The 15,391-nt window shown below is 33.3% G+C and overlaps 2 protein-coding genes across 3 annotated transcripts in view; one reads left to right on the top strand and one right to left on the bottom strand.

Moving 5' to 3' along the window:
* Positions 1-4,203, bottom strand: part of LOC143076547 (lysine-specific demethylase 2B-like) — a 34,168-nt gene extending 29,965 nt beyond the window's left edge. Inside the window, exon 1 of the mRNA XM_076252372.1 lies at positions 4,128-4,203. The gene's annotated coding sequence lies outside the window, so the exon portion shown is untranslated. The remainder of the gene's footprint in view (positions 1-4,127) is intronic.
* The window catches only part of LOC143076548 (uncharacterized), an 87,062-nt gene that overhangs the window by 333 nt on the left and 71,338 nt on the right, over positions 1-15,391 (top strand). Inside the window, exon 2 of one of the 2 annotated variants that reach the window (XM_076252375.1) lies at positions 377-2,148. The exons of the other annotated variant lie outside the window; for it this stretch is intronic. Coding sequence (XP_076108490.1) covers positions 380-2,047 — 1,668 coding nt within the window. The 5' untranslated portion in view covers positions 377-379 and the 3' untranslated portion in view covers positions 2,048-2,148. Of the gene's footprint in view, positions 1-376; positions 2,149-15,391 lie in introns of those variants that run through there. 2 annotated transcript variants of the gene reach the window in all.

The following is a 15,391-nucleotide window of genomic DNA, read 5'->3' as shown; positions in this document are numbered from 1 at the left end:
TTTAAGATTTACAAAATTAAATTGCTAAAAGATGGGTTAGAAACAGTGATTCATATTTAATTAACTAGAAGCACAGCTAATGCCCAACATAACAGGGTGAATGCATGATAAACAAATATACAGTATGGCAACAAACAACAACCATTGAAGCATTCAACAAGTCCCTGTCCCATTAGTCAGGAGACTGTAATTCAGTGACTGGACGTGTTGTACATTATATTTGCTTTCATTGATTTTGTTCATAAATCAGGGTGTTAATTTTCTCCTTTGAATTTTTTACATTTGTCATTTCGGGCCAAGGATCACCATCCATTAACCATTAACTATTTGGACCTTGACAATAAAGCAAAATAACTTTTATCTTGGATATTTCCAGGTCATGGCATCCAGTATACCTATTCCATGTGGACCTTGTGTAGAAGGAAATGTAAACACTAAAGCTGACATCTGGTGTTACAACTGCGATGAAGGATTGTGTTCATCATGTTCTGGTCATCACAAAAGATATAGATTGTCACGTTTTCATAAAACCATTGATATTAAAAGTTATAACCCATCTGTCCGAACTATCAAAACAGAATGTGACAAACATGGTCAACAGCTTAACTTGTATTGTCCCAGTCATTTAATGCCTTGCTGTGATGAATGTATATCCATTAGTCATTCAAAGTGTACCGGAATAAAAAGTTTAGCTAGCATTGTGGAGAAAACCAAGATTGAAAAATCTAAAGAATCTGTAGAGAAAGAAATTAATTCCATCTTACAACTTTTAGTTAAAATTGTAAATAACAAATCACAAAACATTAAAAGAGGAGAACAAGAATATAAAAGCATTAAAAAATTCATTGTGAAAATACGCAATGAAATAGATAAACATTTAACCCACCTAGAGAAGAAGATATGCAATGAGGCAGATACCATCTTGAATGAAGAAAAATCAAAAGCCACAGATTTAATTGCTGAAATTGGAGAAAAACAGAAAAACTTAAAGAAAATGCAAGACCAGTTACATACAGTCATACCACATGCCTCAAAACTCCAATCATTTCTAGGCGTACTTCAGATTGAACAACAAGTACATCAATGTCAACGATACATAGATAATCTGGACAAAGACGACAGGGCAAAAGAATTTAACATCAAAATGGAGAAAAACAATGAAGTAGAAAAGATGATAAAAAAGTTTGGATCCTTAGGAGATTTAACTGTTGTTAAAACAGATATGGATTTGAAGAAAGAGACAGGTGTGAGTAGGGAAGCACAAGTAGAATCACAAGAACGATCAAACATAAACAACATGACCATGAACATTAAGAATAAGATAGAGATCAACATGGGGAAGCAGATAATTGACATGATTTGTCTGATGGATGGAAGACTTATAATAGTGGAAAGGTGGGGTAAAGTTAACCTACTTACTCCTGATGGCAAACTACTGAAACAGTTACCTATACCTGGTGGAGCCTTCAGTGTTACACAGATCAATCAGGACACTATTGCCATAACTTATCCTTATGAGACAGCCATTAAGATCTTCAATATGGAGAATGAAACAGTAACCAAAGTTATCACATTAGACAAACAATGCTATGGATTATCATCATCAGATAATTCTCTTGTTGTAGGTTTGATTGATGATGAAATCCGTATTATAGACTGGGAAGGAAATACACTGAAGTCAATACAAGTTCAGTGTAAAACAGACCTGTATTTCATTGTTTACTGTAATGACAGAGTAATCTATAGTGACTATAGAGGTAAAGCAGTATACTGTGTTGATCAATCAGGTAAAAAGATCTGGCAATATACACAGGATTTATCAGGACCATGTGGACTTTGTACAGATACTTATGGTAACATTATTGTAGCAGACTTGGGATCTCGTAGAATAAGAGTAATATCAAAAGATGGAAAGGAGAGTAAAGTACTGCTTAGTGATGGACTGAAGTATCCTAGATGTATTTGCTTGGAACAAAATGAGTCTTTAGGTTTTATTTGTGATCTCGAAGGCAAAAACTTGACAAAATTCAATTTATCTTCTAGATGAAATATACATTGAGAAATCAAATGATTTTACCTGACTTTGATACATGTACAACAATAAGTAAATTGTATATATTTTTATTAAATATTACACAGAATAAGTAAAATTAGTTGAGTCTGTCATCAGTTATTTTTTATCATATCCTGTGTTAAGATCTTACCATTATTTTGAAAATCTAAAATATTGAGGTACAATTTGTTAGCCACTATGATGTTAAATTAGAGAATCAAAGGATTCAATGTTAAATATGAATAATGTAGGACAATGGCGTTGACAATAACACCACTCAGGTCCTATTATTTCTCTCATTTCACCACTGGTTGGAAAATTGACCCAGGTTCAAATTTTAGGGAGTTCAATTTTCTAATGTCACCAATACCAATAGTAAACATGGTACATGTTGCATGAAGTTTCCAGTTGTAGTAAGAAAACCTGGATGAGTTCAAACAGAAATAGTTTGACACCTTTCTGACACATGTTTCAATTGAATTCCTGACTGAATACATAAAAATCTAGGCTAAAACACACTAGTACTTTTCTTGTCCTTGAGGTTTAAAAAGGTTTGCACATCTTAAATGTCTTATTATAATAAGGACATCTGGTATGATTTCCAATGAGACAATTATAATTCAAAGTTGCCTGCTTTTTCTTGAATCAGGCCACACTTAAAATTATTTGGTTTGCCCAAACCCTACCCAAAGGTTGAGACAGTAGGTAGGTAGGAAGGCATTTTCTTTTTTCCCCCACAAAACGAAATTTTATATATCTGATGTTTATTAGTCTTTGTGCCAATCTGATTAAAAATGGCTTGGAGTCAAGTGAAAATGAGGGGGTGCCGATAAAGTGAACCCTGCCATACAGACATACCTTACAAACATTCCATTCAACAAATATATTTGACTATTGCTTAATGTACCTGGAAAAACAACAAAACCAATACGTAATCATTGAGCATTGAAAATGAGGTAAAGGTCATAAGCACTCTGCCAGACAGACATGTAGATTTAATAATTCTATACACCAAATATAGTTGACCAATTGCTAAATGTACCTGATAAACTGAAAAATGAAAAAAAGTAAAAAGTAACAATGACAAATGAACCTTGAAAAGTAGGTCAAGGTCAAATGAACCCTGCAAGACAAAGATATACACTTTGCAAATGTTGTATACACAAGATATGGTTTACCAAATGCTTATAGTATCTGATTTAAGGTCAGATGAACCCTGCCATACAGACGAGCAGAAATTTAAAAAAAAATCATACACCAAATATAGATGAAGAATTGCTTAATGCATCTGATAAACTGGGGAAAAAAACATGAAAAAAGTAACATTGACCACTGAACAATAAAAATGAGGTCAAGGTCATATGAAACCTGCCAGACATACATGTACATGTTACAATAATTCCATTGCTTAAAGTACACTAGAAAAAGACCAAACCACAAACACTTAACATTGTTCAAAGATCCATGAAATAAAGGTTTTAAAAGGTCAGATAAAACCAGTGTGTTACGACATTTTGCACATTACAATCTGTCTATATGCAAACTATATTTAACCTATTGCCTATAGTATCTGAAATTCGCATCACAAAAAAATATGATATTTTTTCAAGCCATTACTGAACCATGAATGAGGTCAAGGGCAATAGACAAATGACAGACAGGAACTTCGTAAAATAAGATATCTGCATACAAGGTATGAAGCATCTATGTCTTCTACAATCTGAAATATAAAGCTTTATACAAGAAGTTCAAGCCATCACATCCACTACAGGATTGTTAGCCCTATGTCTTGCAGTTGCAAGGCAGACAAAATAATAGCTACATATTCAGTTAAATAGACTTTAATGTAACTGACTTTTAAGAGGGTGGTAAAGGGTTAGTTTCGTGCAACGTGTTTTATCATTTTTATTTCATGTGAAGCCGTGAAAAAAGTTCGTTATTCACCCTATTTCGTGAAATCGGTAAAAAGATCAACGTGCAAGAAGTTTTTAATTGTTCTTTCATCGTGAAATGGCAATTTTATTTCGCGTTCTTCCGTGCAGATACCCCCCTTTACGCCCCTCTTTTAACTTACCAAAGCTGGTGATTCCACATAGTTCTCTAACTTGGTGTTACTAAATTCTAAACTGATGACATTTAATAACCTTGCCCTTTCAGTATTCTCATAATACTAGACCCAGTCTCTCATGGACATCTCAATCCCTTTCTGAGTACAAAAATGTATTAACATCCATAACATCAAGCATCCGCCGACTCCCTTCAAATAAATATAATAATCAGTAGTTACAAAATGTGCCAATTTAAGGACGACATCAAAAGTTTAAAGAAGGATAAAAAACTTAATTCACATATTTTTTTCACTGCCCCCCCCCCCTTCCTCTTAACATAATTTGGGAAAAAATGATTGACCAATAGGGATATATGTAAAATTGATTTTAGATTAACAAAACTTGCAGCAATGTTGACCCCCCCCCCCCCCCACCCCCAAACTATTTGATTTAAGTTTTTTATTCTACATCGATCTTTTGATGTCGTCCCTTAGAAATATCCTGTATTAAAGGAGTAGGTCCGGTAAGGCCCAGTTTTGGCCTCAAATTTCAAGTTCATCTGACAAAAGATTTTGGACACTTTTTTAACACTTAAGGGAATACGATACAGTAGCAGGGGCCAATAATAACCTTCTCAATGCTGTTCGTCTTGTTTTCGCGACGTTGGTAACCAGAACGTTGTAATTTCCCGATGTCACTTTAAAAGAAGTCATATTTTGCGGAATATACAATGATGTCATTAATTTCGGTTGCGCGAATTTAAAAAAAGTACCTGCTTAAAAAGTGGCCATGCCATTTCTAAAAGACGGAGAAATCCGCCGAAAAGCAGTGAGATTAAAGGAAATACTTGAGATGTACAAAAAGAAATCAAATACAATTTTGCATGACGAAATTGAAGAAATGGTGATAGACACAGAAGAGAGTACTGACAGTATAACATGGAAGACGGAAGAAGAATTGTGGAGCTTTTTAGTCTGGCACTGAATAACTGCCAAAACTGCACGACCCAGTGGAATCTGCTCAACGTAGAGAAAGAAACAAGAGTGCACACGCTGAAATGTCTCGCCTTCTATACTAATCATTGATATTATGTTGATAGTCCTAAGTATAAAGCTAAGCTTTAATACAACTGTCACATAAACTTAACATTAACCAAGATAACTAAACAACGACCAATGAACCTTGAAAATGAGGTCAAGGTCAGATGAACCATGCCAGGCAGACATGTACAGCTAACAATGCTTCTATACAACATATATAGTTGACCTATTACTTATAGTTTAAGAAAAATAGACCAAAACACAAAAACTTAACACTGTGCAATGAACCATGAAAATGAGGTCAAGGTCAAATAAAACCTGCGCGACTAACATAAAGATCATATAATATTTCCATACACCAAATATAGATGATCTATGGCATATAGTATTAGATAAAAAGACCAAAACTCAAAAACTTAACTTTGACCACTGAACCATGAAAATGAGGTCAAGGTCACATGACATCTGCCCGCTAGATAGGTACACTTACAATCATTCCATACAACAAATATAGTAGACCTATTGCATATAGTATGAGAAAAACAGATCAAAACACAAAAATTTAACTATAACCACTGAACCATGAAAATGAGGTCAAGGTCAGATGACACCTGCCAGTTGGACATGTACACCTTACAGTCCTTCCATACACCGAATATACTAGCCCTATTGCTTGTAGTATCTGAGATATGGACTTGACCACCAAAACTTAACCTTGTTCACTGATCCATGAAATGAGGTCGAGGTCAAGTGAAAACTGTCTGACAGACATGAGGACCTTTCAAGGTACGCACATATCAAATATTGTTATCCTATTACTTATAATAAGAGAGAATTCAACATTACAAAAAATCTGAACTTTTTTTTCAAGTGGTCACTGAACCATGAAAATGAGGTCAAGGACATTGGACATGTGACTGACGGAAACTTCGTAACATGAGGCATCTATATACAAAGTATGAAGCATCCAGGTCTTCCACCTTCTAAAATATAAAGCTTTTAAGAAGTTAGCCAACACCGCCGCCGCCGCCGCCGGATCACTATCCCTATGTCGAGCTTTCTGCAACAAAAGTTGCAGGCTCGACAAAAATGCAAGGAATTGGGATTATCTTACTATTTGTTGCTTAAACTGTAACATGCTGAAAAACATTTTACCAATAACACAATTCGGAACAAAAGCTAATTATGAGTATTGGTATTTGCGTAACGTCCAGTGGCAAATATTTAATTGTACATTTATAATATCCAAATGTTATTTTAATGAAACTTAAAGAAATGAGAAAACGTATGAACCCGTGATTAATGAGAAAAAAAATAACAAAATCTATGGCGCGTAGGGTGTTTTTTTTTATTTATTGACAATGAATTTAAAGTAAATAATACTATCTTGAATTGAAAAACATATCAGAATCAAAATAGTTAAGTTTGTGCCTTTTTTTTTCTTTTCTTGTATAGCATTTGGCAGCCTCCAAATATTACGGAGAATTGTCATTGTAAGGCCAAATTTAACAGACTATCAATGAAATAACAAAACCGACTGCATGTGCGAGACCCTCATTGGTAGACAAGGTCGTATAACAACCCTATTCGTAAATAAAATAATGAATAAAGAGAGTGTCTCATCCTGTTCTGGACTTGAAATTGGTACATAAATAAAAAATGGCCGATTTTAATTGATATTTTGAAAACATATAATATTGTATGTGTATGTAGAAAAACTGTCAATAACAGTCCGTTAAAAAAATTTCAAAAAAATATATTGGTGTCGTTTTTGGTTTGAATTTAAGCAAAATATTACCAATAGATGCAGAATTGTCACATGTTAGTTTGTTTAATTGGTTGTATTCTTTTTTTAAATGAAACTAGATGTTATAGACCATAGATACATCTATGAATAGAATAAAACAAGAAAACACCCGTTCACATGCTGTTAAAAGGGCTTGTAATTAAACGGTGTCTTTTGGTATTTTTCATCATATTTGTATTTTGTTCATTGTTTTGCATTTGTCATGTAGGGGCCTTTCATAGCTTACTATGTGGTATGGGTTTTACTCATTGTTGAAGGCCGTCCGATGTCCTATAGTCGTTTAGCCATTTGGTCTCTGATTGAGATTTGCCTCATTGGTAATCATACCATGTCTTCTTATTTGTATAAGCATGTCCCTATTGTACTTCAATGTATAGAGAGATAAAAATTGAAGTATCGGCAAATGTACACTAATTGCAGACAGACAGATCAGAAAGTGTACACACGTTAAAACTTGTCGTATAGTTAGACGATCGGACAGACGAACAAAGTGTTTTCAATATAGCTCTACTTCTAGACAAACAAGTATGCCAATATCCATATGTATACGCCGTAAAAAAGGTTATGTAACTTATCTATTGATAAAGACCTTGTTCAATATTATTCTCTTATAACGTCTGCTGTACTTTCTATGAAATATTATATTACAACTTCATTTTCTGTCGATTGAGGCAATAATGGCACGAGTTAAATTGCACAAAACAGCTCTTTTTATAAAACAAGAAGTACTGCTTATAATTTAAATTTGAAAGATGATTATCTTTTGAATATAAAAAAATAAATCAAAGTACGTCGGGAACTTTTCAAGTTGACTATATGGTATCGGTTTTGTCATTGTTGAAGGTTATAATGTTGTCAATTTATGGTATCGCCTCACTTAATTTATAGTTGGTTCACATTTTGTCATGTCAATAATGTTGTCTATCCTCTTACAGTACATGAAGCAATTTAGAACTAATGTCAGACGGAGATGCACCTTTATACTAATATCAGATTTTCTTTTTTGCTGTACATCTGACAAAGCAAATTGCTAAAATTCTTTTTTATAGTCTTTTTTTTTTATTATGAAAAGGTTCCTGTCCAAATTTCGTTTCATAAATGTTTAGCAAAAATGTTTTTCCATTTTATGTTAACCATTTTATAAGTTTTTATGATAAGTATCAACGCTTTGAAAAACACCTGGATATACTTGACAGGGAACATGTGTACAGCGGGAATGATTACACAACTTTGTTGCGATTAAAACTTAATTTAACGTAATTTAGCGCCATACTGACATGACTGACAGACATTGTAAAAAATTAAGGTATATGGCTTTTATTGAAAAAACAAGCACATGGACCCCAATATTTTTCTTTTGCAATCAATCAAGTACTATTTCAAGAACACTCCGCCAAACTTTCAGGAAAAAATCAACATCAAATTTTTTCTGCACTCCCGAAAAGACACAAAAATATGATCATTTTTTTATTTCGGATATAGCAATCTAAATCCAGAACATGATGATTTGGTTTAACCTTAAACTTATTTCAGCATGTTGATGCCATGGATCAAGGAAATATTTTACAAAAAACCCGGTTAAGTTATAACTTTTCGTTCAAAAGTATTGTTACTTTCTTTAAAAGTCATAATTAATGAAATTTCAGGGATTTTCTTGCAAATATGCAAATTTCTAACCAAATTATCTCAAAAAGTAAGTCATGAAGGTACTTTTTTCTTTGCATATTTGAAAAGTGCACATTGAAATTGACCTTGTATCAAAATTTTAAGAAAAAATCAACGAGGGATCTCTACTGTATCGTATGCCCTAAATGTCTTTCAATTGCTTCAATCATTTTTTGTGAAAGATTTTAACTGATTCACTCATTAAAAATGCTACGATTCTACCTTACATGTAAAAAATCTATCAAATATGCTAAAAAATGTCACTTTTCATATGGTTTTTGTCAAAAATGAAAGTGGCCGCATCCGTGTTCATCCTCGACCTTTATATATCTTATGTATTATTATCAAACACAACTTATGTTTCAATATCAAGAATGAACATGAATGTGGCCACTTTCATTTAAGACGGAAACCGTCTGAAATTTAACTAAAATGCTGAAATTGTGAAGATTTCAGTAATTTAGCATGACTTAGTGATGTAAGTTCTCAATATATGTATAGTCCGTTTGACTTCTATAAATCTTCAAAAAATAATTCTTAAAAATTCATTTTTAAAGATAAATATTTTTTTTCTTCATGTATGTTAATGTATGATATATACGAACTCTGACTATGCATATCATAATTTTAAACCTATAATCAAAAAAGTTACTCATTAGGTCTCTATGTTACTTCAATTTATTTTAATATAAAATACTCAATGGAGTACGTATGAGTAGTGTAACAGCCTTCCATTCAAAACAAAAACATTAGACATGTGCTCTAAACCTGTTTTATTGTACCATGTGACTTTACTCATTTAAATAACTCTGGTCATGTGTGCATGCTTTTGTATTTCTCATTGAATACAGAAAGCTCAGTAATCACATGACCAGATCATAAAATATTTCCATACACCAAATATAGTTGACCTTTGGCATATAATATTAGATAAAAAGACCAAAACTCAAAAACTTAACTTTGACCACTGAACCATGAAAATGAGGTCAAGGTCAGATGACATCTGCCCACTAGACATGTACACCTTACAATCATTCCATACAACAAATATAGTAGACTTATTGCATAAAGTATGAGAAAAACAGACCAAAACACAAAAACTTGACTAAAACCACTGAACCATGAAAATGAGGTCAAGGTCAGATGACACCTGCCAGTTGGACATGTACACCTTACAGTCCTTCCATACACCGAATATACTAGACATATTGCTTATAGTATCTGAGATATGGACTTGACCACCAAAACTCAACCTTGTTCACTGATCCATGAAATGAGGTCGAGGTCAAGTGGAAACTGTCTGACGGACATGAGGACCTTGCAAAGGTACGCACATACCAAATATAGTTATCATATCACTTATAATAAGAGAGAATTCAACATTACAAAAATTCTGAGCTTTTTTTTCAAGTGGTCACTGAACCATGAAAATGAGGTCAAGGACATTGGACATGTGACTGACAGAAACTTCGTAACATGAGGCATCTATAAACAAAGTATGAAGCATCCAGGTCTTCCACCTTCTAAAATATAAAGCTTTTAAGAAGTTAGCTAACGCCGCCGCCGCCGGATCACTATCCTTATGTCAAAGCTCGACAAAAATGAAACTACAATATTTGCAGAGGCAAAAAATTCATCATATTCTTTTTTCATGAAGGAATAGAATACATACCCACACACTGTTTGACATCACTGACTTTAAAGTTCTCACTAGGTACCCTGGAAAATATAAAATATACAATGAAAAATGTGTAATCTAATGTCAAATTTTAATGTCAGAAGTCGGTTTCACAAAAATACTTACGACTAAGACTGATTGTAAGCACACTGAATTGTTCATGACTTACGACCAATCTTAGTCGTAAGTTTCTTTGTAAAATTGACTCCAGATTATAAGAAAGTTGTATATGTTAATGTCTTATTTTAATCAAGTTGTGTTGTTGGGTTGCCAACTCAACTAACTGGTTTACAAGTAAATATACTGTTGTGCCGGCCAGAAATTGGTTTCTTATTATGTCCTTTTTATGATCCATAAATAAGTTAAAATGGTCTCAAATGTTATATTGTTATCATTTATTGTTGTTAAGATATTTCGTTATTCACACCCCTGTTAAATCCCATCTGGTTCCATTGTTATTTATCCGTTTGTTTACATCTGGTGTTAAAAGTACATTTCTGGAATGTCACCGGAAATTGATTGTTTACATGTCGTTTATGCATGTTGAAGGGACTCCAAAATTAGTAGTTTACGCTTGTTATGCAATAATTATGACTTGATGTTGTAGAAATCATAGAATTGTGTACTTCTATATTGTTTAATTACTTATTCATGTGATTATTAGCTCTCATATTGTAGTTTTTAGTCTACTTTCACTTTTAACTTGCGGTTCAGAATGTCCATTTATGTGGGGACACGAACCACTTCCATTGGGAATTTCACTTACTTTATATTATGTCACGACTTTTATCCTGCATTACTAACTTTGTAATACATTTATTTATCCATCTAGTTAGGTGTGAATCCTTTGTGAAGTCTGAATTATTTGTAATATTGTGCATAAGTGCCCGGAGGATACTTAGAACCACCATCTTTGCGCAAATGAGCACGTTTGCCCGGAGATCGCAAACCGAATTATTTGATTGGTTAATATTATTCTATATATAAAGCGACGTCAGCGTACTCGTGACGTCATTCATCTCAGTTCACTTTCTTGAGACACGTTCATTTTATTTCTTTAGTAAACAAAATGTCCGAATGTACCCAAGTGTCCGAATATACCCAGTCTTCCCCTAGTCGCTTAAAGTTTAACTTTTAAAGTATTTCTTATAATGTCGCAGCAGAATATTTCTTCAGATGTAGCGATGGTACGTTTGCGTAATAGTTTAATATAATTATGCCTTTTTAGGTATCTTTATTTGAGTGTTTCTATTAAAAGAAACCATTCTTTTACTTTGTTGGCACCGGGAGTCAAACTGTAAATTGCACCGGGTGCATTAGTATTTATTTAATAGTTCTGTTTATTGATCCTTTATAGAAAAGTTATGAATATAAATTACATTTTATATTTAGATGATTTTACCAATCAACTAATTCGTTTACTGCATTTAAACCGTTTATAGCGGTACTCAAATTTAGCGGTGCTTCCAAGTTTGGATTTGGCGCACCACATCTATTTTCGGTGTCTCTGCACCGTATACGGCAAAAATTATATACATTGCTAGGGCAATGCACCTGGATAAGAGATGACCATTTATTACTAAATTGTAAACCTTGGTGCAACAGTACCTCGTTTTTATACTGTCACTTGAACCTCGGGTGCACAGGAACTTTGGGTGTAACTGAACCTTGGTGCAACCGCACCTCATTTATATACCTTAATTAATTGAACCTTGGTGCAACCGCACCTCATTTATATACTGTAACCTAAACCTTAGGTGCAATTGAACCTCAGGTGTTTATGCACCTCACCGGAAATATAGCAAGTTAACTATGAGATTGATAAATCTCATACCTTTTTAAGTTTTATGTATCCTCTAGAGACTTCTTCTGTTTATATAATGTCATACAAGTTTGTAGTATAAATATTTACTATTGTTAACCTGCATAAATTCATGTTGTGCCTTACTACTGAAATAAACAGGGTGTGAACTTTTATCAGTTTTATGTCTCTGTGAAGCCTAGACAGTTAGAGTTATAGCAACAGATCGAACCCCTTTTAGAAGTATATATTCAATATATATACACCTTGATATGTCGTCGTCCTATAAGTGGTCAATGCGCTGACTGGAGATACACGCCTGTGGTGGCGACGCAACAATACATACATTAACAATTAGACATTGGTTTTCTTTATTATTTTATTATTTCACACTTTGTCAAACCATGGCTTTTATAGCTTACAATTGAAGGTATTAAAAACCTGATTAACCTGTAATGTTCAGGGGTGGATCCAGCCATTTTAAAAAGAGGGGTTCCCAACCCAGGACAAAAGGGGGGTGGGGGTTCCAACCACATGTCCCCTTTCAAATGCATTGATTGTCCAAATAATAGGGGGTTTCAAACCGCTGGAACCCCCCATAGCCAGAAATTAGTAGTGGTTTTGCTAATTAATATTCATAATATGTAAATGAGAATTGTACCACGTGATAGTACTTTGAACTGGACTGGCCTGATAGGCTTGATATCATAAAAATCTTTAAAACACGGATATTATAAGTTGCCCGTCACAGAGTCCTTATTTACAATCACTTTGATATTTCCGTAAAGTTGTCAGGCGGTCAAAATCAAAACAAAAAACGCGAATTTAGTGAATTTTTCGTGCTTTCGTGAATTTATTCTTCTTGAAATAGTGACATTTTAATTTTACGTGGGAACCTAGAGTTCAACGACTACACATACAAGGTTTGGACCTGCTTATTCTTTGGAAATTCAAGTTTCATATTTCAACCCGGCAACCTGTTTTTGTAATGACCTTGTTAGCCAATGTTCAACACGAAGTTTGCAAATATGACGTTTCAGCCATTTTAGCCTGTATTTTACACTGCAATGTTAAAAGCCTCTCGCTTCGATTTTTAAAATAGCTCAGGAACCTGTATTTTTGCAACAACAGTCATTATGTTTCGTTTAAATGGTGTATATTGTTGTGTATATTCATTTTCTGCCCCGGCAACCTGTCTATCACTTAAATTAAAATTAAAACAGACATTTTTTCAAAATTCCCTATCATTTTAGTGTAATTTCCGTGACCCGTATCCGATTTCTTTAGTATAATATTCAAATAAGCAAAGTGGCGTTGATTTCTGGATATGCCTGTATCTGCCACTGATGTTTATCTTTGTCCTATGAATATGCATATCTACACAATATCTATTTATATGTGTGAATTTATACCCACCGTAAACCTAGACCACTCTTCTGATGGAAAACAATTGGTGTCTCTAACCCATGTTCTTGTATATACTTTACAGTAAAATCTGAAAAATAAAAGATAGATTGCATCCACCTACCTCTTTAGTTTATACTTATCTGTTCACTGTATTTATATTAGTTTCCAAATTTTGCTTTTCATTTACAAAACAACAAGCCTCACTTTCATTTTTGGGGCTATTTGTTTTCTATTTATTCCCATTGTTTACTTACCTTGTTGCTCATTTCACAATTTTATTCTTTATATTTTTGGTGGATTTAATTTGATATCCACAGTATTTGAATTATGTGAAAATGACAAACCTATGTTGTATACCCTTTTAGTGCTCGCCACAACCAAATTGAAATATTATTTGTTGGACTTGTTAATGTATGTGCAAGGATGTGAATTAAATTTGTTATCCACATTGATAATTCTAAACTTTGATTGTCTGAATTTTAACATATTTTTTTGTTTCATTTTGTGGATTTAATTTTCTAATTCTTGTTGTTTACAAACCCCTGTTCTTAAGTGAAAAACATTTTTTTTTGTACTTTTTATTGACAACAAATAAATTTTGGCAAAGGGTACTTTGTTGTCAGTGTAACGGAAATAATTGATTGTTATCAAGATCGAACATAGCATCTCCTTAATATGTCTTTTAATTGAGTTAAGCCATTTCAATTGATATTTCATAATGTGTCTTTCTATGTTGTAATGCTACACTTAGTCTATTATTTCAGATAAGGGTGAGTGTTTGGTACCATTAAAACATTAAACCCAATTGATATTGTTTGCACCTGCCCTTAGTCAGGAATCTGATGTTCAATTGCTGTGGTTGTAAATGTGGTTTGTAAGTGTTTCTTGTTTCTCGTTTTTTACATAGATTAGACCATTGTTTTTCACGTTTGAATGGTTTTACACTAGTAATTTTTGGGAACCTTAATAGCTTGCTCTTTTCGTTGTGTTGGAACCGTACTTTGACCTATAATGAATTACTTTTATTAATTGTGACTTGGATGGAGAAATGTCTCATTGGCACTCATACCACATCTTGTATCTATAGCATCTCCTGCACAAACCACATCTAGAATATAACCCTACAAGAATGAAACAAGGGGATACAACTCATGAACAAGTCATGACCACTTGGTTGCAATGAGAGTTACCTCCCCTTGTATACACTTTGTTCTCCATACAGTATACTAACCTTCCCCTTTCAATATTTTAACAAATTCTTTGTTGTATTTGGTGGATTTAAGTTTTTCCTCCACACTGTATGTTCTTTTCCCTTCAATCTCATCATCGTCAATACCTTCCTCTGAATAGATCTTCTTTTCTTTCACTCTCTAAAAAAAAGAGAAAAATATCATTTAACATTACGATCGACAACCTCTTCATGCTCCTCTCAACAGATCTTTAGACTAAAGGTTTTCAACTCTGTCAAAGGGAGATAAATACATAAAAGACAATTCTGAAAAACTTTCTTCAACTTTCTGTAAAACAAAAGCTGAATTCTGAGCTCATGTGTAGAGTCGATGTATTGCTTTCAAAATCAGTTTTCTTTTCTTTTTCTGTCATGATAGTTAACAATGGTTTAAAAAAACATTAATCTAACAGTCACTTACTTGTATCACCCATGACAAAGAATTGGCTTTTTTAGTCCAGAACATGAATGAAATATTTGCCACTGTACATTAAGCAACTAAAAATCCAACAACTAATCAGAATTTTTTAAAGTGGCTCGTGGGTACAAAAATTACAGCAAAAAATTGAACCTTTATTTTTTCATTACACATTTTATTTATTACACTATTAGTTATTACTTTATGATATGGTAAAAAAATCAACCCAAAGAATCGATTCGGTTT

This window comes from Mytilus galloprovincialis, chromosome 5 (assembly GCF_965363235.1).
Source record: "Mytilus galloprovincialis chromosome 5, xbMytGall1.hap1.1, whole genome shotgun sequence".
Lineage (NCBI taxonomy): Eukaryota > Metazoa > Mollusca > Bivalvia > Mytilida > Mytilidae > Mytilus > Mytilus galloprovincialis.
Note: the sequence above shows the minus strand (reverse complement) of the source record. Positions and strands in the feature narration are given on the sequence as shown.